The following is a 26,100-nucleotide window of genomic DNA, read 5'->3' as shown; positions in this document are numbered from 1 at the left end:
GACCAAATGCCTCAGGGTATGATCTCAACAGTCAAGCATATGGACATCTGGAGACAATTGGCTCAAAAGAGGCATTATCTCTTGTATGCGATTTCTTAATGTGCAACCATTTGCTTCCAAATGTTATGTGTTTTGCATTAATATGCAACAGGTTTCAGCCATTCTTTCAGGAGCAGCTCCTCACATCAAGGTGATAACACACTGACTTGACCAGAGAAGGTGTTTGTATCACTCAAATTGGAGAAGGATGGTCTGTTGTTATCCCCAATTTCTTTCAAGCCAAGGGAGGCCGATCTACAAAGACCTTTTGGCTGTCAACGTCACATAGTAGTCCCTGTGTAGTGAAGTCGAGAGGAATGCTGTCAGTCTCTCATCTGAATCAGGTCCCAGGGGGGCTCCACAGTGTATCCTTTCATTACCTGAGTACTTCCATTTGTTAGGTCACGTCACTCTGCAGCCCTGAAAAGCTATCAAGACAATAAGTGCTGCCTTGTATCAATGCCTGCCTATATTCACCAGGATGCAAAGAACATAAGCTTATGAAGTTCTAGCTAGCCCAAAGCCTCCAATTCAGTAAAAGCCTCACCATGAGGCACTGGGTTTGCTGGAGGTAATGTCTCTTGTGCTTCTGATTTGTGCTTGCTATGTATCCTAGTCCTTGAAGGTGAGACCCTTTATGTTTTTGACTGTGTTGGCTAGACGTCTTGGATTCTCATTATATATTTGTGGTGATTACTGACATTGCTTGGCTTATGGACTGTTCTCATACAGTAGTGCCTCGCTTCACGAGGATAATTTGTTCCGTTGAAATCGCTGTTAAGTGAAATCCTTGTCAAGCGAAATGAAAAAGCCCATTGAAATGCATTGAAACCAGTTCAATGCGTTCCAATGGGCTAAATACCTCAGTGTCCAGCGAAGATCCTCCATAGGGGTGGCCATTTTCAGTGCCTGTAAAGCAAGGAATCCATCCTAAAACACAGTGGGGAGTCATTTTGCACAGCGGGCGGCCATTTTAGAGCCGCTGATCAGCTGCTTAAAAATCATCGTCTAGCGAAAAATCGGTTCCCGAAGCAGGGAACCGGTCATCGTCAAGCAAAATTTCCCTATCTAAACATCATTTTGCGATTGCAAAAGCGATTGCAAAAACTTCATCGTCAAGCGGTTTCGTCGTTTAACAAGGTAATTGTTAAGTGAGGCACCACTGTACTTAGACTTCAGATCTCCCAAATTTCGCTTCCCTGACTACCATAGAACTCTGCAGCTGAAATCTTCCTGTGTAAGTTACACACCGTGATTTTTCAGAAATAAAACATTTATGAACTGTCTCCCAAAAGTGCCAAAGCTCCCATGGAATCCCTTTCACAATTTGGAAGCTTATCAACATGTGAGAGGGCAGTCTTTAATTACAAAAGCAATGGCCACTCCTGATGAGTTCATTCTGTAGCTTGCGCCAGCAGGATTTCCACCTTTATGTTAGACTTTATGTCATAGCCACACAGTCTCTGGAATCCTACAGCCTGGGAGCAGGATACAGGGAAGCCTTAAGTGGGTGGGAGAAGAGATCATCTTCCCTGCCATTCAATATACAGTGGTGCCTCGCATAACGTTTTTAATTGGTTCCAAAAAAAAAACCTTATGCAAAAAAAACTTTATGCGAAACACCATTTCCCGTAGGAATGCATTGGAAACCAGTTAATCCGTTCCAATAGGCACGGATTGCCGTCCTTAAGCGAAAAAACCCATAGGAAACATCGTTAAACGATACAATGTTTCCTCCATTGGAATGTATTGAAGCCGACTCAATACATTTCAATGGCTTTGCGAAGTCAATTTTTGCAAATTTAAGTGTGTCATAAAAGGGTTAAAATGGTTTTAAATGCTTGGATTAGCTTCTGCACCCTCTAAAACGGATGCAAAAGTTAATTTTGGCTTTGGTTAATTTATGGTGAATTTTTCCCCCCAACTTTTGACAGCTGTCAAAATCTGACAGCTCCATTGTTTCCTATGGGGGAGAAAAAAATTCACAGAAAATTAACGAAAAGTCAGATCAATGCCAAATTAAGTATGCACACATTTTAGAAGGTGCACTAACGATTCCAAGCATTTAAAACCATTTTTCAACATGTTAAGACACTTTTGTAATTGAAAAAATGAACATCGTTAAGTGAAGCAGGGGACCTAAAACAAAAAACGTTAAGCGAAGCATGGTCCCAAAATCGCTATGTGAAAATCGCCCATAGGGAAAAACGTTATACAAAGCACAATCTGACTCTGAAAAAATAAACGTTAAGCGAAAAAAACGTTAAGCGAAGCAAACGTTATGCGAGGCACCACTGTAATGGAATCAAGCCCTCTTTATCTCGCCATGAGAAGGTAATTATCTTTAGAAGGAGCCTCTCTGATCCCAAAGACCACCACCCTTTGTTCCCTGGCTGGGTGAATACCTAGAGGGTGTGTGTCTTGGCAATCATAAGCAGGCCTCTGCACTTAAGTTTTCACCTGTCACATTTCCCGGGACAGAGGTCTTCTTGCTTGTGTTTCTTAAGACTAACACCAACAAGACAGGTTAGGTCACCCAAATAACAAAAGTAGCCAACATAACTGAAGGCTAGGGTTCCTGGTAGAGTCACTCACTCCTTCTTCCCCAAGAACCACACTTGGGTAAAATATAAATGATTTATTAAAATTATAAAAATAAAGAGGTCAAAAGAAACAAGTTGTACATTTAAAAAGATTGCTGAAGCATACAGCTAAATAGCATGCAAATGCTTAAGTAATTAGGCTAGCTGAAGCATTCCTAATTAAAATAATAATATCTCTAATTAACTAATGCTTTCTAATTGTCTCTGCATAGCTTAAGTTAGTTCTAACAAGCAGGCATAAATCTCTCCTTCCTCCATAATGCTAAAAAACAGAATACAGTAGCTGACAAGCAAGAAAGGGGGGGTGTCATGCTCCATTTCGTCTGCTAGGTCTTAAATACCCTTTTGCTAAGCATCCCCTTAGCCAATCAGATTAAAGTCCTTTCGTGGGGTAGCTCCAATCCCCGAATATAATTTTTCCTTCAGTGCTGCCCCTCTTTCTCATGGGATCCTTCCTTGGTGAGCAACTCAGCAAGTGCAACTGGAATGTGTGGTATCAGCTCATGGGTGGGTTCGCCTTGACTGGCTGAAAACACTCTTCTTTCCTGTGCAAGTAAACATTACCTGTGGAAAATCCTGAGAACAAAGGACTACATATCCCATAGCATCACATTCATATTTCACATTCTGAACCTGTGAGCCCTGGTGCACTTTAGCCTGGATGGAGCAAACCATGTTCAGGTGGCAGAAGAGGGATTGCTCTGTTCCCCTCACTTGATTTCATGCTAAAGATGTGGGGGGTCCTCTTCCTCCCATATTGTATAGGAGGGAAATATGTATGCATGCCCTGGTGAATCCAATATGACAGGCCCACATACTGAAGACACACCAACTTCTTCCAGCATTTCCACACCTGGACATCTTTTTAAAAACTATATTTTACCTAAAAGGTAAATGAGCACAGGGGTGCAGGTTTAATTTATTCTACATATTTAAATACAGACTATATTGTCTACATACAAAATATACACAATTTGAAAGAGAAAACCATTGTTAGATTTAAGGACTTGTATTATGGTCATAAACCAATCACAGGACAACAGATCTGGGGAGGGTTTTTTCAGAATGAAATATAGTTTTGCCAGCTTGCTGGGTGGGGGTAACGTGTAGCCTGCATAATTAACTTGTTAACCACCCAGAGAGTGCTTGAAGCACTATGGGCCAGTATATAAGCAGCACGCTTTGGTTTTGCTTTGCTTCTAAACATCTCATACTCTATAAATAATTCAAAAATAATACAACAAGGTACCAGAGTTTAAACTGGATTTGAGAAGGTATTATCTTATCAAAATGAATCTAAAGTACTACTTCCTCTATTTATAAAATATTGAACGGCAGAATATCTGGATATTTTGTAGGTTTAAGACTTGTATGGGGAAACAATACTAATCCTGCAGATGAAAAATGAGGAGTGATTTGGAGAAAACTATCATTGAGATTTATTCAGCTAATGTTAGGGAAAAGACTATTATTCATCACCCACAAAATTAGTTTCTATATTTAAAAAAAATGAATATAGGATGTTGGGAGCAATGTGAGGAAAGAGGTACATATGTACGTGCATGGTGATCCTCCCTTTAGTAGCAAACTTTGGGGAAGAAGTTAAATATATAGAAAGAAATATAACAATCAGTAAAATTTAATTTCTTTTGAATTGGTCCTTTGAAATATCTTGACAAATGAAAGCAAGACTGCCCCATAAGGATTTTTTTTTCTTACCAATAGCTTTTAGAATGGAAATAGTCAAATGATGAAAGGATAATTATGTTTTAATGTTTGGTATGAAAGTGTATGAAGGTTAGCTCATGCCAAAAAGGAAACAAATGAAGTAAGAGTAAGAACCCAACGTATAAAATGCTTACAATATTTGGAATGCTTTTCTTCAGATTGTAGACATGAATGCCAACCCAAGGTAAACGCTAAAAACCAGTCAATTACTCTCAATTCTGTTTTCTTAAATAGCCCACACATACTTCAGGCAAAAAACAGATTTTAAAATTATATTCATAATAGGATAGGAGAAACACCAGCTATTAGAGAAGAGAGTGGATAAAGTTAGAACCTTGTTTTCTTTGAAATGCACCCAATCTTGCAATAACTTTTCTAAAAGCTTCCTTTATTTCCTTGTTTCTCAGGGAATATATCAGGGGATTGAACAAAGGTGTCGGGACTGTATAGAAGAGAGAGAAGACTTTCTTGAGATCTCCAACTACCTCTGTTTTGGGCAAAGTATAGACAATCATTATTGTGCTATAGAAGACAGAGACCACAATGAGGTGAGAGGAGCAGGTTGAGAAGGCTTTTTTCCTCCCCCTGCTTGATAGGATTCTCAGAATGACTGATAGGATGGAAACATATGAGGCCAAGGTCAACAAGAAGGGAGGAAAGGAAAACAGGCCAGCAAAACAGATTACAGTTCAAGCATGTGTGTATCACTGAATCCCTGTTTTACTATTGGATTGAAATCACAAAAGAAATGGTTGATTAAATGAGAGCTGCAGAACCTTAACTGGTGCATTAAATATATTATTATGTTAATAGCCAAGAAACCACTTATCCAAAATCCAGCTATTAGCTGGAAGCAAACCTGGCCATTTATAAGTGTTCTATAGAGCAGTGGTTTACATATTGTCACATACAGTACCTGTCATATGACATTCTCAAAGCAAGCACTCAAGAGATGTAAGAGATTCATGGAGTGATTTACCATTAGTGAAGAAGGGATTTTAACACCTAGTCTGACACTCCATCTATTGCATCACACTGGCTATCAGATCCAATTTACCCAGAAACTATGGGTCTGATGTCTATGTACACCAGTATAAGTGCTGGTACACCAGTATAAGTGCTAGTACACCAGTATAAGTGCTGGTTGTGGATTTGGACATTTCTTTAATTACAGTACTATGGGAAATAAAATCTACAGCACACAATTTGCAATGTATATTTATAGTCCATTGTTCCCCAAGTGGACTCAACATGGGATTATCACTGCATGAGGATGCACTGATACTATGGTTCCGAAGCCAAAATGCCTAGATTATCTTGGCCTTAACCCCTCACATAAATTCCAGGGTGAACAAGACTTTGATTTGCTTCTTTTCTGTGTGCATGGATTAGTCATTAAACTGGAAGGAAAGTCTAGTTTCTTTAGAAAGTTCTTTGCACCACACCAGAGTGCTGAGCCAATGGAAGTCACATTCCCTGAAATTTCTCCTCCACCACCACAGCCCAGTGGAGCACACAAAGTTCTTGGGCTCTCATTGTTTATTTCTGGTGACTACTGTCCTGGCTTGGCTTTTAACCTGCTCTCGTGTCTGGACTTCTGCTCTCCCATCCTTTACTTCCCTAAGACTTTGAAGGTGAAGTCCTGCTATGTACCTTATGCCATGTAAGGCTGAGAATTTTATCACCTGAGTGATTTGTTTTCAGAAAGAAACTATTTCTGAAGTTTCCCCCCAAGAATATTAAAGTTCTCGCAGAATCCATTTCACTATTGGGAAGTTTTTGGGGTGCTCAAGGTGGAAGAGGAGAATCTTTAATTAGGAAAAACAATGGCACCACTTATAAATTATTCTGCAACTTGTGCCAACAGGATTTCACCTGTTACATTAGACTTCTGCCTATATGTGACAGCATATGACAGCAACATAGTCTATGGGATCTCCCCGCATAGGAACAGGATAAAGGGAAGCCAAAGGTGGGTGAAATAAAAGATAATCATCCCTGCTTTTCATACTTTATGCTCTAAACCTGTGTGCCTTGGTGCACTTCAGCCAAGATGGAGTAAACCATGTTCAGATGGTATAAGAAGGATTGCTCTGCTCCTCTCACCTGAGCAAGTGCTAAAGAAGTGAGGACATTCTATTCTTCCCACATTATGTAGGAGAAAAAAATACAAGTAGCTGTCCCAGTGCATCTAATTTCACATGCCCACATTGCAAAGACACACAATCCTCTTCCAGCATTTCAACAGCTTGCACATCATTTTAAAACAATTGCTTTATTCAAAAGGAAAATGGACAGAGGCACCTCCACTTTATTCAAGGTATAGGCCCTCTATATTCTGTCAGTGCAAAAACTACAACATTTAGAAAGTGAAAACAAAGGAAAAGTACAGATTTCTCCTTCCAAAAAACTAAAAAAGAAATGTCTCAGCACTATTCCATTACTCCAAATTTCATAAAAGAGCTGCTGCACACAGATCAGAAAAAAAAATAGTTTTTAAAATTATATTCTAATACAATGGAGAAACACCAGCATTTAAATGAAAAAATGCATTAATTTAGACCCATGAGATCGATGAAACACACACAATCTAGCAACACTTTTTCTGAAAGCTTCCTTTACCTCCTTGTTTCTCAGGGAATATATCAGGGGGTTGAAGAAAGGTGTCAGGACTGTATAGAAGAGAGAGAAGACTTTGTTGAGATCTTGTAGTGCCTCCGTATTGGGCAACATATAAACAATCATTATTGTGCTATAGAAGACAGACACCACAATGAGGTGAGAGGAGCAGGTTGAGAAGGCTTTTTTCCTCCCACTGCTGGTTGGGATTCTCACAATGGCTGATATGATGGAAACATACGAGGCCAAAGTCAACAAGAAGGGAGGCAAGGAAAACAAGCCAGCCAAAAAGACTATTAACAGTTCAATCAGGTGTGTGTCATTGCATGCCTGTCTTACTATTGGATTGAGATCACAAAGGAAATGGTTGATTTTGTGAGATTTGCAGAACCTCAGTTGCTGCATTACATATATAACTATATTTACAGCCAAAGAACCACTTATCCAAGATCCAGCTATTAGCTGAAAGCAAACCTGGCCATTCATACGTGTTGTATAGAGCAGTGGTTTACATATTGCCAGATACCTGTCATACGACATTGCAGCAAGCAGATAACATTCAGAAGCTCCTAAGGAAGCAAAAACGTAATACTGCACCATACAGCCAGTTACAGAAACGGTTCCTTGACCCCCTTTGGAAAGATTAGCCAGCATCAGGGGAAGGATACTAGAGCTGTAACAAGACTCTAGGCAGGATAAGTTAGCCAAGAAGAAGTACATAGGAGTATGGAGGTGGTGGTCAGTTATAACCAGCATGATGATGAGGATGTTCCCAGCCATGGTAGCAACGTAGATCATCAAGAAGAGCAGGAAGAGAGGAAACCACTGATCCCCCAAATCTCCAAATCCCAGAAGAAGGAATGAAGTGACCACCATTTCATTTTCCTGTCCTGTTTTTTCCATCTTGAACTTTTAAACATGTAAAGATCAAATAACCTATAATTAAAATGTTTAGGAATGAATGAACATTCTCCCTTTCCCAGAAACATTTTCTTGCTCACACAACAGATAGTAAACAAAAGAAAGGTGACTAGATAAATGGGGTAATAGTTTTCCATTGCTTCTTCCCAATAGGGATATTCATATACATGTGGATTTTATGTGAGTCCCGCTTTTTCTAACATAATATTTCATTTGTCTCATTTCTCCCCTGTTGTGCAAATCTGTTCCCCAGTCTACTTTCCAGATTTTTCTACAAGTTTGTCCAAATTTCCAATTCTCCTGCTATTTTGTACAAATTGTTCAAATGGCACATATATTTGCAGATTTCCTAAAACAATGAACTTCTGTGTAATACGTGCATTCCTGTCTGCACTTTTCTCCATCTTACACACACTTTTTGCCTGCATTTTGTGCTGACAACTTTGCTAACAAACGCCAGGAAACAGGCTGTTTTCAACGCTGAACTGTATTATAGTTGGTGTATGAGCTCAGAGATTGCAAATCAGGTATATTCTCATAAATATGAAGACCAAATGAACTATTCATGCATTCTTCCTTCTGTACTTACACATCTCAGCTCAACAATCCTCAAAGTCTTCAACAAGTTATTTCTGTTTGAGAAAAGACTATGGTTCAGGACATGGAGCAGATTTTAGCAAGCAGATTCCAGAGATCTTCCTGTATTTATGAGGAGTTTGCAAACATGTTCATCGTTCACTGATTTATGTAATTCTCCAAATATACAGCTTTATGTGTTCTTGTGTTACTCCCAACTCACATCCATGCATATTAAAAAGAGACCACAGAAATAGAATTACCTGATCAGCAATTTGAAGAAGTGGACTAGTCCATGAAAGCTCACATTAAAATGTAGCAACTAGACTGTGAGGTGTCGTGACTTTTTTGTATTCTTCATGTTTTGTTTTGTTTTTGCCTGATCTGCACTAGAATGTCTCTCTTCTGGATGCAGTGTCTCTCTTCTCCTTCTTCCTTATGGACACAGATCTTGGTATAAACATTTAAAAGCCTGTTTGTTCTCACCTTCACTTCTTTTTAACCTCGTATGCTTTGTCGGAATAATCCGTCCCTTTGAGTCTTCATTTTCCTTCTTCTCCAAAGGGACCTCACAATCTCCTTGGAATTTTTTAAAGTTATAACTACCTTTAATTTCCATATTTAGAACTGAGACAAAGCAGTTAAACTTTTGACTGGGAGTAGATGGAGCATAGATTCTTGCATTTGTTAAACTTAGATGATGCAAAGCTAAATTCAACAAGAGGAGATTTTCACTCTAGTTTAATGAGTAATCCATGCATGCTTACAGGGGAGAAAAACAAATCAATGTATCCCGTGCTCTCTCTGATGTCAGGATTAAGGATGGGATAATCTGTGTATTTTGGCTGAGGCAATGTTCTGATTTGTCCAGATTTTTTCTGTTCATAAATTGTGTCAGTTTGTTGATACTTTTTAAACAAAAAGGAGTATATTTATTTTTATATGCATGTACTGTCCACTTTTGCTCCTGATGTCAGAAAATCCATTCCTTCCACATGCAATAATTTTTCCACTTTTCCATTATGTATGCATTGCTGCGTGCATTTCTCTGTTGCAAACTGGACTGCAAACTTCTGAAAAGGATGGATTTTGACAGATGATTGCATTCTGGCTCATTCGTTATTCTGGCATATCAAAAATTTGGTACTTTTTGGGACAGATACTTTTTAAGATTACAGTTCCCAGGAAACTCTCAGCCAGCATGATAAATTTAATCTCCAAGTTCTTGTTCCTAGACTGCATTTTCAACTCCTGCGTCTCAGAGCAGTTCTAGGACAGAATTTACCTGATCTGAATCTGGAGGAAGGCTCATAAAAACTCATGTGCCAAATGATGTGCAATTTTGACTTCTGGTAACCCTTTTCAGGGTTGGCATGCTCTGGTCCATGGGGTCACGAAGAGTCGAACACGACTAAATGACTAAACAACAACAACCATTTTCAGGGTTTTCCAGGTAGTGAATACTCAGACATGGTTTTCCATTCCCTCCTTCTAGGGGCATTCTGGGTGTGCACAGTTTGTCCAAGGCCACAGGGACTGGCTCTTCTCCCAAGTGGTACACTGGGGAATTGAACTCCCAACCTCTGGCTTTGCAGCCAGAGGGGAAAAAATACTGACCTATCCAGCCACTCCTAAAATGCACATTATGACAGAGTCTTTATCTTATTCCTAGAGAATACTGTATTATTTATGATGACATGTATAGCTTACATACATGGTAGGTCAGGCTGAGAGAAAAAGATTAAGGGAATGGCTGTGCTCCTCCTCCTACCTTGTTCCAGAGCTGGATGTCAATCTCCACCCTCAGTGCTACTGTCCGTCCCTGCCTTCCACCACAATTGTCAAATGAAGTACCCAGCTGGCTTTTCAGGAGAAACCTTGATATATATTTTTTCAAACCATATCTGACATGTTGAGGGCAAAATTCTCCAAAATTGGAGTGTTCCTTTACTGTCCTCATTCAAACAATCATCTACCAGTAAAAGCAAGGGTCAACAAAGGCTTCATATTCCAATTTCTCTGTGGCTTCTCATTGTCCTTATCTATCTATGGTTCCTCTCTCTCTCTCTCTTGCTCTTCCCAACCAATGGCATCTGTTTGTGAGCATTTATTTGTTCAAAGACAATTATGTTTCGGAAAGTCTGCTGTCCCTCTCTATCCTGCCCAGAAGTAAACACCAGTAACCACAATGAGTTTTCTGAGGTACTGGCAAGATGTATGAGAAATGGCTATGAAATGTTTCAGTAGGCTAAGGAGGAAAGGAAATCAATTATTTGTTAAAATATAGTTCTGGGTAATATTTGGAATTACCATGGTACTGGATTCACACCTCTCACACAAGGCTGTGAGAACACAGGAGTCCAAAAGCCTGATTCTGTGCAGAAGGAGAGAACGTCCCTAAATCATGGTGGAGTATGCCCTAGAAATGTACCCTCCTAGGACTGGTTTCTTCTTACGTTCCACCACATCCATTCCAACTGAAAGTGACCCAGATAGAGGGAGCTTATGTGAGATTTTCAAGGAGTGGTTTGCCCCCTTGTGCTTGTTGGGGTTTGAAAGCTTCAGGAGGAAAAAAAATGGCACTACTGATGAATTCATTCTGTGTCATGTGTTATGTTAGACTTCTGCCTACCTGCCACAACCATATACAGTCTGATTTCCCCTTACCTATGTGCAGGATACAGGGAAGCCTGAAGTAGGTGGAAGAAGAGATAATTATCCCTGCTATTGGTACTTCATGCTCCCAACTGGTGAGCCCTGGTGCACTTCAGTCCAGATGGAGCAACCACATTCAGATGGTAGAAGAGTTTTGGCTCTCTTAACCTCACCTGACCTCCTGCTAAAGAAGGAAGGGGTCCTAACCCTCCCACATTGTGTAAGAGAGAAAAAAACAGTGCATCTATTTTGACGTTTCTATATTCCACAACTTTTTTAAAATGTTGCTTTACTCAAAAGGAAAATGGACAGAGGCAAGCAGCTGTACTTTATTAAAAGTATTTATACACATTTTATATTCCATAAGTGCAAAATCTACAATATTTGGAATGTGAAAACCAAAGGAATGTGAGATTAATACTTTCAAGATACATAAAGAGGAACATCTAAGTACCACTACAATACTCCCTCATGCATAATGAACGACCCATCCCAGCTCAGGCAAAAACAGATTTTTCAAATTATATTCTTAATAACATGGGAGAAACACCAGCATTTAAATCAGAAAATGCATTCAATTACATTTTTGTGTACTTCGAAGTGCACATAACCTAGCAAAACCTTTTCTGAAAGCTTCCTTTACTTCCTTGTTTCTCAGGGAATATATCAGGGGATTGAAGAAGGGCGTCACAACAGTATAGAAGAGAGAGAAGACTTTGTTGAGATCTCGTAGTGCCTCCGTTTGGGGCAAGACATAGACAATTATTATTGTGCTATAGAAGACAGACACCACAATGAGGTGAGAGGAGCAGGTTGAGAAGGCTTTTTCCCTCCCACTGCTGGATGGGATTCTCACAATGGCTGATATGATGGAAACATAAGAGACTAAGATCAACAAAAAGGGAGGCAAGGAAAATAGGGCAGTGATAAGGACTGCTAGGAGTTCAATCATGTGTGTGTCATTGCATGCCTGTCTTACTATTGGATTGAGATCACAAAGGAAATGGTTAATTTCACTTTTGTGACAAAACCTTAATTTGTGCATCAAATACATAAATATATTAACAGCCAAAGAACCACTTATCCAAGATCCAGCTGCTAGTTGGATGCAAACCTGGCCATTCATAAGTGTTGTATAGAGCAGCGGTTTGCATATTGCCACATACCTGTCATAGGACATTGCAGCAAGCAGGTAGCATTCGGAAGCTCCTAAGGAAGCAAAAAAGTAGTACTGCACCATGCAGCCAGTTACAGAAATGGTTCCTTGACCCCCTTTAGAAAGATTAGCCAGCATCAGGGGAAGGATACTAGAGCTGTAACAGGATTCCAAGCAGGATAAGTTAGCCAAGAAGAAGTACATAGGGCTATGGAGGTGGTGGTCAGTTATAATCAGCACAACAATGAGGATGTTCCCAGCCATGGTAGCAATATAGATCACCAAGAAGAGCAAGAAGAGTAGAAACCACTGATCCCCCACATCTCCAAATCCCAGAAGAAGGAATTCCATGACCAGTGTTTGATTTTCCATTTTTCACCTCCTGACAGTTCAAACATATAAGGATCAAGTAACCTGCAATGAAATTATATGGACATGAATGAATGTAGTCCCGTTCCTAGGAAAGTTTTCCTGGCTGCACAAGACTAGAACTTATAAAAGAAAGGTAGATAAATAAATGTGGTAATAGAGTTTCTATTGCTGCCTCCCAATAGGAATGGGCAAACATTTGTATATGAGTTCTCTTTGATTTACAGTTCTTTCCAGCATATTTGTTTATTTTAATTGTTTGTTTGTTTATTCTTATATTTCCAGACCACTGACTTTGTGTATAACACTACTGTAACCAGCTTACACATAAAATCATTAACCTAAAACATCAACAAACACAAGTATAATGACCAAATTAATCCCAAGTGATGCCTATAAAAATAACTTACAATAGGATGTCCTTTAAAGCTTCCAGGAACAGTAGTTTAAAAATTCTTTTAAAGATTGGGTCTGCCCAGTTCTGTAGGAAACTGCAATTATTGAGTGTTTAAGTGTTTTTTCCTCATGCCTCTAAATCAACACAATTTTTTTTCAAATTGCACAAATATTTGCAAGTCATCTTTTGAAAAGCATTCTTAAGGAAACTTATATAATGCATGAATTTGTTTGCATGGTTTTCTTGACATTTTTTAATGAATTTTTTAGGTCCAAACTTTATCTCCAAAGTCCAGTAAATTATAGCTTTCAGCGCTGAACTGTATTCCTATTTGTATATGCTTTCCAACAGTACAAATCTGATTAATATCTTTAAAGCTACATTTTACATGAATAAGAACCGCCCCGCCTCAGCCCACCCCATCCTCCCAGGTCCTTCTTTAGTTACAAATCACAACTGAACAGTACACAATATACAATATTCAAAACATTCAGCAAATTCTTTCCATTTAGAAAAGGCCAACAGTTTCAGGGAAATGTACAATTTTTTAAAGTTTCCATAAATCTCCCTTTGTTCTGAAGAGTTTCCAAAGTGTGTTCATCATTGACTGAAATTCAACATTTTCATAAATTATTTTTCCCATACCCTCCTCAAGCCACATCTCTGTATATTATGAAGAGCCCACAGCACTTGAATTACCTGCTCTGCAGTGTCTCTCTTCTGGATACGGTGTCTCTCCTTTCCTTCGCCTTCTTTATGAACGCATATCATGATAATATGATTTAGAGCATGTTTGTCCTCACTTTCACTTCCTTTTAACCTCATATGCTTTGTAAAAATAATCAGTCCCTTTGAGCATTCATTTTCTTCCTTTCCCACAGAGAAGTCATAGTCTCCTTGGAATTTTTTTGTAATACATATATTAAGATTACCATTAAGTTCCATGTTTAGAACATATGCCAAGCAGTTAAACTTTTCACTGAGAGGAGATGGGGCATAGATTCTTTGATTGGCTAAAGTGAGTTGATGAAAAACTAAATTCATCAAGAAGGAGGCTTTCATTCTAGTTTAATGATTAATCCATCTGTACAGAAAAGAAGCAAAACAATTCATTGTATGTATGTATGTATGTATGTATGTATGTATGTATGTATTCATTCATTCATTCATTCATTCATTCATTCATTCATTTGTCTTCTGTACTGCCCATCTGACTGACAAGGCCATTCTGGGAAGCTTACATATTAAATAAACACGACATCAGAAAACAATTCAAAACAACAAATGTAGAATCAAAATTAAACCCACAATGTTTCCCCAATTACAACTTTGTTCTGGCCAACAGTGATACCAGTTTTTGAATATAATAGAACGTAATTCTCTTAGCTAAAACTGAAGCAATTTCCTTTATATATGCATTTCCTATACATTTTTGCCTGTGATCTTATTGCTTTTTTTGGCCCCAATACAAAATATTCCTTCAATATGCATTTTGTTTACACTTTTCCATTATATATGCATTACTGCATGCATTTTCAATTTGCAAATTAGCTTACTTCCAGAATTAATAACCAGGGTATTCTTGACCCTGAGCAAGCTGTCTTCAGGAAAGGAAAGGCCACTGCAGATAACTGCCTAATACTTTCACACCTCATTAATGAAGAGGTAACGTGGTGGCGCTGTGGGCTAAACCGCAGAAGCCTGTGCTGCAGGGTTAGAAGACCAGCAGTCATAAGATCGAATCCATGCGACGGAGTGAGCTCCCGTCGCTTGTCCCAGCTCCCGCCAACCTAGCGGTTCAAGAGCATGCAAATGCGAGTAGATCAATAAGGACCACCTTGGTGGGAAGGTAATAGCATTCCGTGTCTAAGTCACACTGGCCATGTGACCATGGAAGATTGTCTTCGGACAAAACGCTGGCTCTATGGCTTGGAAACGGGGATGAGCACCGCCCCCTAGAGTCAAACACGACTGGACAAAAATTGTCAAGGGGAACCTTTACCTTAAAGAAAAAAAATTCAAAATTGTATGTAACCTTTCTTGATCTAAAGGAGCCTTTGACTCTTTAGATAGAGAGTCCTCATGGGATAAACTGGGGATAGATAAAAGACTTCTCTCTCTCATAAAAAAATTACACTCTGGCATGCCTGTCAAGTTAGATCTTCTTGGAAGGGTGAATTAACCAACCAGTTTTCAACCAACAAGAGGGTGAAGCAAGGATGCATCCTTGCTCACTCCTTGTTCAACTTTTTTATGAATGATCTGGCTGTTTATTTAGTGAATGTGGATGGTCACCCTCCCAAGTTAGGAACATATTCTGTTCCGCTACTGCTTTATGAGGATGATGCCGTTATTGTCTCATACACCCGTCCTGGTCTGAAATGTTTGATTAATAGATGTGTGGAGTATCTGGACAAAAACAAAATGCAATTGAATTATAACAAGTCTAAAACACTAGTTTTTGTTAAGTCCTGGAAACAATTACAATTGAAACTAAATGGTAACAATATTGAACGGGTCGAACAGTACAAATATTTAGGTATTCTTTTTCACTATAAACATTCCTGGGTTCCTCACCACAAATCAGTTTTAAACATAGCCAGGCTTTCTGTGCAGTCCTTACTTCAATTTTATTACAACACTGGCAGCCAATATGTCCCGGCAGCCCTACAAGTTTTTAAATCTATAATTACTCCACAAATTCTGTATGGCATCCCAATTTGGCAAAATCTCACTTCTTACATAAGGTATATATGTCCCCTACTCGGTAGTCTGTCCTTAGAGCAGCCTATCCACACTGGAAACGATGGCATGGCTGAGAACTTTTCAATTCAGACCAGGACAGCTTATTATATGAGTTTCTGCAAGATTTCAACCCTCCTTTTGAGTCTACTGCCCTTTAAAAAAAACTGAAATTGATTGTCCTAGACATTGGCTTTTTAGCTTCACTAAGTCTACAGCCAGCATTTCAAACAGTTAAGAGACGAATTATGGACATGAGTTTCAGGAATTATGGAGCACAGCTAAGACTTGTTCCCCATTGTCTCTTCATATCCCCTTTAAAATGGGACATCAGCTGCTTTCCTCATGCTGCTTAAATGTCCACAAAACCACAGGGCCTTGCTTCCCCAAGCCCCGAAATGAAGACGCAAGACAACAATTCTTTGGAATTTAAATATGGGCCACACTTTATTAATACCAATTCAAGTTCAACCTGATAAACCAATTCCAAAATTGAGGGGGCCTGCGGTAGTGCGGGGAAATAATGCCAAATAATTCCTTATCAGTCAATGGGCGAGTCCCAGGCCCCAGGTTCCAGCTGTCTAACGACTGGAGAAACCTGTCAGGCCTCAATTAAACACCCCGGACCTCTAGCCATCATATTTGATGACTTTTGGTCCGAGAGTGTTCCAGCGCATCAGCTGCCTTCGGCCCTGTAATCGCACGATCCGCAGAACCGTCAGAACTGACACGCTGTTTGTTTTATGATAATTACAAAAGGGACACACCGTGACAACCAGTTATTCCCGCACTACCCGCCAGTGTGACCAATTAGAAACCACCCTTAAATACCAACAAACCCTTTTCCAGTGTGGGATAGGCGAAAAATCCCCCCATCCCCAAGCCAGTCAGGATAGAGGTCAAAAATTCCTATCCGGCCCCATAACAGGCGACCCCAAAAACACACTAGAAAGAGGATGGGCGGGTGGGTGCCAGAAGCGAAAGAGCAACTGCAAACGGGCCGGCGCTTCCTTAAATCAGCGCTGGCCCCTTCCAAGTGTCACGTGGCCCATTGCTTACTCCTTCCTGACCCAGGGAAGCAAAAACGCTGCAAAACTCGATGGTACGAAAATGCGCCACTCGTGCACGCGTGCACTTTTCTCTGGCCACATGTAACGTCATGCCTGGTGCTGTATAGTAGTAGGTATAACGAAACCCCTATCTTGAAAGATATTGTCCATGTGAGCAGGGCGCTTTGGAAATCCTTAATTACAGCTCTTGCACTATCCGCTTCATCAAGACTTTTGCAAAAAGTATGTCACCTCAATATTATTAGAACTGGAGGAGAAATTCAATCTGGACAAGGTCCGTTTTATGTTATCAGTGGAGGTGGTCAACATTATGGAACAAGTAGCTGTTTTTCTTGGGTCAATTGTTAGGAGGCGAAGCCCTGACCTAGAATGAATGTATTTGTTTCACATGCCCTGTGAATCCAGAAATCTAACAAACTAGCCTGATTATGTTGATTTTATATGCCAATAAAGGTATTATTATTATTATTATTATTATTATTATTATTATTATTATTATTATTATTATTATTATTATTATTATTATTATTATTATTATTATTATTATTATTACTATTACTATTACTATTACTATTACTATTACTATTAGCAAATTGAAATTGCAAAAAAAAAAATTTGAGTTTATGTGCAACATTTAAGGAGTGGTTTGCCCTTAATACCTCCCAGTAAGTTTTCATACACAAGAAAGCAAGAAATTTAAATCTGCTTTTTCTCAAACCTAGTCCTGGTTCACACACTAGGACTTTTGAGGGATGTAAAAGCCTTGCTAATCTTCTCTTTGTCATTCCAGTGTTAGTTTATGTGCTGTCAAAGTGAGCACTCAAGGACTGTAAGAGATTCAAGGAGCGGTTTACCATGAGTTGAATCAGGGAACTGAGGGATCCTAAATCCTCATCTAACATTCCATCCAATACATTACACTGGCTGTCAGACCCAACCTGTCCAAAGTCTATGGGTTCAATATCTGAATAGACCAGCATAAGGGCTGCTTGTGTGCTTTTATATTGATTTGTTTCTTTTCACTGTGCATTGATTAGCTATTAATCTGGAATGAAAACCTCATTTCTTTAGAAACATCTTTGCACCAGACCAGAGTCCTGAGTCTCTTAAAGTCATGTTGGCCAAAACGTTCCCCAACAGCCCAGCCCAGTGGAGCCCACAACTAGATTTCTTGGACTCTTCCTTATTTATGTTGACTCGTAATTCCGGGCTGAGCAGGCAGTGTTAGATTTTTCTGCCTACATGCCATAGCCACACAGACTCTGAGATCCCCCTGCCTAGGGACAGCATACAGGGGAGCCTGAATGGGTGGGAGATCATCGTCCTTGATATTCATATTTCATGTTCCAAATCTGTTAACCTTTTCTGCACTTTAGTCCAGATAGAGCAAACCAGATACAAGTGGTAGGAGAGGGATCTGTTATCTTCACCTTACCTCTTCCTTAAGAAATGGAGGGATTCTATTCCTCCCACATTATTGAAGAGAAAAAAATACAGGTAGATGCCCCAGTGCATCTAATTTGATGTGCTCATATCCCAAAGACATGCATATCTCTTTCAGCATTTCTGCAGCTTACACGTCTTTTTTAAACTATTGCTTTATTTAAAAGGAAAATGGACACAGGCAAGACACTCTAATCAAAGTATTTATGCAGTACAGACTATATAAACTGTGAGTGCAAAACTTACAACATTTGGAATGGAAAAGCCAAATGAACAAGAGGTTTACCTTTCCTGCATATTATTTGTTTATAATATTTTATCCTGTTTTTCTCCTTAAAAGGACCCAATCCATCTTACATCATTAAAAGAACAATATTTAAAAGCTAGAAACAGTAAGTATAAAATATTTTTAAAGAATTAAGCAAGTCTCATATTAAAAATGACAAATAAAATCAATACAGTAAAAACATATTTAAAAGCAGCAATTTAAAACCAATTTGAAAAACCCCTCTCAGGCTGCTAGTCACTAAGGAAAAACCTGTCAGAAGATAAAGGTCTTTGCCTGCTTATGGAAGGATAGCAAAGGGGTGTCAGCCTAGCTTACTATGGGAGAAGATTCCTGAGTCTGGGAGTAGCAACAGAGACCACCTTCTCCTGTTTCCCCATCAAGCTTAATTGTGAGGGTGGTGGGATTGAGAGAAGGTTCTCCCCTGATTATCTTAATACCCAGGCAGACTCATAGAGAGAGAGAGAGATGTGATCTAAGGACCATTCCATTACTCCCCATTACATAAGGAAGCACCCAGCCAGCCCAGGCAACAACAGATTTAAAAATTATATTCTAAGCTGAGCTGAAGAAATGCCAACATTTAAATCAGAGAATGTATAAAATTAGACCCTTGTGTTCTTTGAAAAGAACACAACCTAGCAACACTTTTTCTAAAAGCTTCCTTTACTTCCTTGTTTCTCAGAGAATATATCAAAGGGTTGAAGAAAGGTGTCAGGACTGTATAAAAGAGAGAGAAGACTTTGTTGAGATCTTGTAGTTCTTCCGTTTTGGGCAGCATATAGACAATTATTATTGTGCTATAGAAGACAGAGACCACAATGAGGTGAGAGGAGCAGGTTGAGAAGGCTTTTTTCCTCCCACTGCTGGATGGAATTCTTAGAATGACTGATATGATGGAAACATAAGATGCCAAGGTCAACAAGAAGGGAGGCAAGGGAAATACAGCAGCAAAGAAGACTGATAAGAGTTCAATCAGGTGCGTGTCATTACATGCCTGTTTTACTATTGGATTGAAGTCACAAAAGAAATGGTTGATTACATGAGAGCTGCAGAACCTTAACTGGTGCATTAAATACATAATTATATTTATAACCAAAGAACCAATTATCCAAGATCCAGTGACTAGCTGGAAGCAAACCTGGCCATTCATAATTGTTGTATAGAACAGTGGTTTGCATATTGCCACATACCTATCATAGGCCATTGCAGCAAGCAGGAAGCATTCAGAAGTTCCTAAAGAAGCAAAAAAGTAGTACTGGACCATGCAGCCAGTTACGGAAATGGTTCCTTGACCCCCTTTGGAAAGATTAGCCAGCATCAGGGGAAGGATACTAGAGCTATAACAAGTCTCCAAGCAGGATAAGTTAGCCAAGAAGAAGTACATAGGAGTATGGAGGTGGTGGTCAGTTATAATCAGTATAATGATGAGGATGTTCCCAGCCATGGTAGCAACGTAGATGACCAAGAAGAGCAGGAAGGGAAGAAACCACTGGTCCCCCGCATCTCCAAATCCCAGAAGAAGGAACTCACTGATGAGTGATTGATTTTCCTGGCTTGTTTTTTCCATCCATAAGGATCTGATAAGCTGTAACAGAAATAGTAGAAATTAAATGAATGTGGTCTCTTTTCTACAGGCTTTTTTGGTCACACAACACTAAAAGTGGCAGTACACAAAAGAGAAGTAAATGGCTAAATGTGGAAATACATTTTCCATTGCTGCTTCCCAATAGGAATGGGCAAATATATGTATCAGTTCTATTTGATTTACAACCTTTCCAGCATTTTTATGTTTTAATTATGTATTTATTTATTTGCATATTTCCATACTACTGACTTAGTGTGTAACACTACTCTAAGCACTATGTGCATAAAATTAATAACCCAAAACTTCAACAAACACAAGTATAACAACCAAATGTACTCTAAGTGATGATAGACTATTGTAATGCTTGAAAAAATAGCTTACAGTAGAAAGTCCTTTAAAAATTCCCAGTAGCGTCTCAAGCATCCTCTTAAAGGTTCAGACAGTCCCTTTTCTGCATGAACTTGCAAATTTGAATTTTTGTGTATTTTGTTCTTGTTTCCCTAAATCTACAATTCATGTGCATTTTTAGCTCAAATTGTTCAAATCACACACATTTCTTCAAGTCCCCAATCAAAAAGGCAATCTTCATTGAACTTAATAGAAGAATTTGTGTTCACATTTTTCTCAACTATATACATTTTTAATGCATTATTGAGGTCTGCAAACTTGCCTGCAAATGCCAATAAAATTGTATTTCAGTACTGAACTATATTCCTGTTTGTGCACAGGCTTATACAGTACAGATGTGGTCTATTCCTTTAAACAAACTAAATAAAATACAGCCCCCTCCCAAGCTGTTTCCTTTGTAAAAAAATCACAGCTGACAGTCCTGAAATTCTTCAGTAAATTTGTTCCATTTAGGAAAAGACATGGATTGGATAATGGGGCAATTTTTAACAAGCAATTTCTATAAATCTCCCTTTGTCCTGAAGACTTTACGAAGTATGTTCATCATTCACTGAAATTCACAGTTCTCAATATATATAGCCATCTCTGCATATTATGAAATGACCACAGCACTAGAATTACCTGCTCTGCAGTGTCTCTCTTCTGGGTACAGTATCTCTCCTTTTCTTTATCTTCTTTATGAATGCACTTCTTGATATAATGACTTAAAGCATGTTTGTTCTTCACTTCTTTTTAACCTCAAATGCTTCATAAGAGTAATCATTCCCTTGGAGTGTTCATTTTCCTGTGTTCCCACAGGAAGTCACTGTCTCCTCGGAATTCCTTTATAATACGTACATTAAGAATGCCATTATATTAGTCTATGACCATATTAAACTTGATCTGATCTGATCTGACTGCCATTAAGTTCCGTGTTTAGAAAATAGGCCAGGCAGTTAAACCTTTGACTTGGAGGAGGTGGGGCATAGATTCTTTCATTTGCTAAATTGATCATGCAAAACAAAACTCATCAAGGAGACCTTCATTTTAGTTTGATTATTAATCTATGCATACCGAAAAGAAGCAAAACAATGCATTGTTTGCGAGGGTTAAGGATGGGATAATGTTTCCCCAGTTCCAAGTTTGTTCTGCCCAACATTGATATCAGTTTGTGAATACAACAAAACTTAATTCTTTTCATTTAAAAAGTAGCTTATTTACTTATTTAATTATCTCTTCAATTTATATCCTGCTCCCATTAGTCCTGAGGCACTACTCTGGGCTGTTACAACAAATATAAAACAAATGATGAATAAAAATAAAAGCACTAAAAGCAAGTTGCAAGTAACCATAAAAGCAGATGACAAAACAATTATATAGGAACCAATGCAGACAGAAGAAAAAAGAATAGGTGATCAACCAGGGTTGGTGTGCAAAGCTTCCCTGTAAAGCCAGGACTTCAGTTGCCTCCTAAATGCCAACAAGGAAGCTGGTTCCACAAGGTTGGAACAACTGCAAATACATCCCTACTTCTTGTAGAAGTCTTATGGGCCTCAGGGTGGCCATCCAGAAGAGCCTTGACTGAGATGATCTTGTGGGTTGGGCAGATGACATTAAGGAAAGATGCTCCGGGGTGATGCAGTCAAATTTGCTTGCACCCACTACCAGTCTACCTACCACATTCTTAACCCACTGAAGTCTCCAGATCAGGCCCAAAGGAAGCCCCACATAGAGGGTGTTGCAGCAGTTGATCTATAGATGACCAAATTGTGCATCAAAGCCCTGAGCTAGGGGTGGAGTTGGATGATTAGCCTAAGCTCGTTAAAAGCTGATCTGAACACAGCTGCAATCCAGGACTCCCAAGAATGAGCCAGAACCAGAAGGATGTCCAGATTATGCACTTGGTCCTTAAAGAGGAGGACAGTGCCATCCAACCTAGGACAATCCCCCCACAAGTCACCCTTCAGGAACAAAATCTCTATCTTGTCCAAGTTCAGTTTGAGCCTGTTAACCCTGATCCATTCCAGTACTGAAGCCAGGAAGTGCTCAAGTGTCTAGATGGCTTCCACTGCAGAGGTGGCAATGGAGAGACAGAGCTATGTCTCTCCTGATGACCTCCCACAGTGTCCTCACATAGACGTTAAACAGCATCAGGGATAATGCTGACCCTGAGGAACCCAATACCTTAGGGTCCAAGGGGTTGACATCTCTTCTCCCTAGCCAAACTCTCTGGACATAGTCCTTGAGAAAGGATCAGAGCCAGCTCAATGCTAAGCCCCAGATCCCAATCTCCAAGAGTCTGTCCAGGAGGATACTGTGGTTGATGGTATCAAAAGCCACTGAGAATTCTAGGAGTACCCAACAGGGTGCATCTACCTCATCTGATATTTTGATAAAAGGTCGCCCTGTTTTCATTGAAACTAGTTTTGAGGAGGTATAAAAGGTTAAATATTTAGGGAGTCACTATCACAAAAAAGACAAGTAGTTTGATGAAAGAAAATTATCTTACAATTCAGAAAGAAATACAGAGAGACTTGGAAGACTGGAATAAGCTACAAATCTCAATGATGAGGTGAATCTTAACAATAAAGATGAACATTTTACCAAAATTGTTATTCTTGTTTGAAAACTTACCAATTCTATTAAATCATAAATACTTCAAGGACCTGGACAGCCTGATCTCAAAATTTGTCTGGAAGGCCAAAAAACCAATAATAAAACTTAGAGTACTACCTAAAAGAGAGAGGAGGGCTAGGACTGCCAGATTGACTATAATACTACAAGGCCTGTGCTATGATTTGGATAAAAGAATAAATAACACTAGAAAATCAAATAATGTTGAAATTGGAAGGTCATGAAGATGGGTTGATATGCATATGTATGGCATGGAAAATTCATAAAAAAGACACATTTCTCAGAACATATTGTGATGAAAGTGTTATGTTTAATATGGCAAAAATTTCAAGTGAAAACTTATAAGAATATTCCAATATGTGTAGCACCAATAGAGGCCTTCACATTGAAAGTGTTAAGCCAGGAGGGAGTTTTACTCACATATGAAGACTTGTTAACTAAAGATCAAATGCTGAAAAATAAACAAAACTTTGAGAAATTGGGTCTATCAACAGATTGGTGATCAATGCTGAAATTAGAATCAATATATAAAAAGGACAAAAACATGGGCCTTTTTGAGGGGAAAGTTCAGATAGATGAACTATGGATCTACACAAATGAGAAAATAATTTTTAAAATGTACAATATCTATTAGAGTATGACCTAGAAGATGAGAGGGTGAAGGAGATGATGGTCAAATGGGCACAAAATAATATTGATATTGATGACTGGACAAAAATATGGAAAGATAAGTTGATTAAACCAGTTAATCTTAGAGAAAACATCCTTAAAATGTTTCACAGATGGCATTTCACTCTGGTAAGATTGGCAAAAATGTCAGAAGGGATCAGCAATATTTGTTGGAAATGTAAAAAAATATCCATGGACTTATTATCATGTACGGTGGTCATGCAAAAAAGCAAAAAAAAAATGGTTAAAGGTTTGGGAAATGTCACAAGAAATTGTTCCGCAAAAATTAAGTTTTAAACCTGAAATGTTGTTATTGAATATCATGCCAGAGATCATTGATAAAAACAATAAAATATAATCTACTGTGTATATATATACACAGCAGCCAGGTTACTCTGGGCCCAAAAATGGAAGAATGGAGAAATACCAACGATGGAGGCGTTATTAAAGAAGCTACTGGATATTGCAGAACTAGATATGCTTTCAGAGGCAGTACAGGATCAACCGAGATACTTTGTAAAGGAAAGCTGGAAGATGATATATAATTGGGTCCAGAAACAGACAGGAACTTAGGGGAAGAAATAGTCATGGCGAACCAGTGCTCCCTTTGATGATATTAGATGACCAGACGAGAGCAAAATCTCTGATCTATATATGTAGCAGCTTTGCTGTCTTTTGTTATTTGTGTTATTTTTGTCAGGTCTTTGTCGTTCTGTATGTTTTGTGTGCATGAGTAATTAAAAAAAAAAAAGTCACCCTGAAGCCCAATCAGTGTCATCTCAGCACCTGGTCGTAGCCTGAATTCAGACAGGAGTGGGTCAAGGCGTTTCTGCTCTTCCAAGGTATGTCTGCAGCTGATTTGCCACCACCCTGTCAATCACCTTGTCCATGAATGGTATGTTAGCGATTGGATGGAAGGTGTTGAGATTGTCTATCGCTAATTGGGTGTGTTTGATGATGGGTCAGACTATGGTTTCTTTTAGACAGGAGCGACGAGTTCCCTCACTCAACATTCACAACCCAATCAATTATAGCCCCCATAATGGCTCTAATCAACCATTCTTATTTCCTTTTATATGAATTTGCTATATACCTGTAAATTATTGCAAATGATTTTCCCCTAAATGAATACATTCCTTCCATATGCATTTTGTTTGCACTTTTCCATTATGCATGCATTGTTGTATGCATTTTTAAGTTGCTAATTGAATTCCAAGCATCAGAGAAGGATGGATTTTGACAGACAATTCATTCTGAGTCATTTGTTATACAGGCAGATCAAAATTTGGTACTTTTTGTAAAAGGTACATTTTAAGGTTGCAACTCCCAAAATACTCCCTAGCCAGCATGGCCAAATTAATCTCGAAGTGCCCACGTTTAGACTCCTTCCCTGAGTTGTCTTAAATATTTTCAGAATGTATAACCTCTCCATACATGCATAATGTGAATTAAATGCTTCCCAAAGTAGTTGCATGTAAATGACTAACTCCTGCTTCTTAGAGCAGTTGTGGGATAGGAAATTACTTGATTTAAATCTGCCCCCCCCCTAAAATTCATAGAAAATAATAATGATGTGCTGTCAAATCAATTCTGACTTGTAGTTGGCCTTTTCAGGGTTTTCCAAGTAGAGAATAGACATGGGCTACCATTCCCCCCTTCTGAGGGAGTTCTGAGTCTACACAGCTTGGCCAACGCCACACAGTCTGGCTATTCTCCCAGGATGCACAATGGGGAATTGAACTCCCAACCTCTGGCTCTGTAGCCAAAGACCTAAACCACTGAGCTATCCAGCCAGTCCAAAATTTCAAAGATAGTTCAAATCAACACACTATATGTTGCATGTTATTTTTGTTGACATGCACAGCTACCTTATGAGTAGGTCAAGCCTAGAAGAATGTCTAAGGGAATGGCTGTGCTTCTACTACTCCTCTTACCATGTTCCAGAGGAATAAATGGATATCAATCCCCCTGAGTGCCACGGTGAGTCCCTCCCCTCCACCACAACTGTCAAATGGAGTGTCCAGCTGGCTTTTCAGGAGATACCTCAAGGTCTTTTCCAAAATGTGCCTGGACCACAGTATTTAAGTGTTCCTTCACTGACCTCATTCAGTCAATTATCTACTGGCAAAAGCAAATGTCAAGGACAACTTTATTTTCAATTCTCTCTGTGGTTTTGAACTTTCACTCTATATGTTTCTCTCTCTGTGGCTTCTCTTTC

General features: G+C 39.0%; 3 protein-coding genes across 3 annotated transcripts; all 3 read right to left on the bottom strand.

The window, feature by feature from the left end:
* Nucleotides 1-3,133: 3,133 nt before the first annotated feature.
* On the bottom strand, nucleotides 3,134-7,892 carry LOC110089928 (olfactory receptor 11A1-like). The gene has a single exon (XM_020813325.3). It carries the CDS (start codon nucleotides 7,890-7,892, stop codon nucleotides 6,906-6,908), a length of 987 nt encoding a protein of 328 aa, XP_020668984.3. The 3' UTR covers nucleotides 3,134-6,905.
* Nucleotides 7,893-11,544: 3,652 nt separating this feature from the next.
* Nucleotides 11,545-15,777, bottom strand: LOC110089929 (olfactory receptor 10A4-like). Its single transcript, XM_078378030.1, has one exon. It carries the CDS (start codon nucleotides 12,667-12,669, stop codon nucleotides 11,716-11,718), a length of 954 nt encoding a protein of 317 aa, XP_078234156.1. The 5' UTR covers nucleotides 12,670-15,777; the 3' UTR covers nucleotides 11,545-11,715.
* Nucleotides 15,778-18,508: 2,731 nt separating this feature from the next.
* Nucleotides 18,509-25,267, bottom strand: LOC110089930 (olfactory receptor 1f45-like). Its single transcript, XM_078378029.1, has one exon. It carries the CDS (start codon nucleotides 20,172-20,174, stop codon nucleotides 19,188-19,190), a length of 987 nt encoding a protein of 328 aa, XP_078234155.1. The 5' UTR covers nucleotides 20,175-25,267; the 3' UTR covers nucleotides 18,509-19,187.
* Between the last annotated feature and the right edge of the window lie 833 nt (nucleotides 25,268-26,100).

The sequence above is a fragment of the Pogona vitticeps genome, chromosome 6 (genome assembly GCF_051106095.1).
Source record: "Pogona vitticeps strain Pit_001003342236 chromosome 6, PviZW2.1, whole genome shotgun sequence".
NCBI lineage: Eukaryota > Metazoa > Chordata > Lepidosauria > Squamata > Agamidae > Pogona > Pogona vitticeps.
Note: the sequence above shows the minus strand (reverse complement) of the source record. Positions and strands in the feature narration are given on the sequence as shown.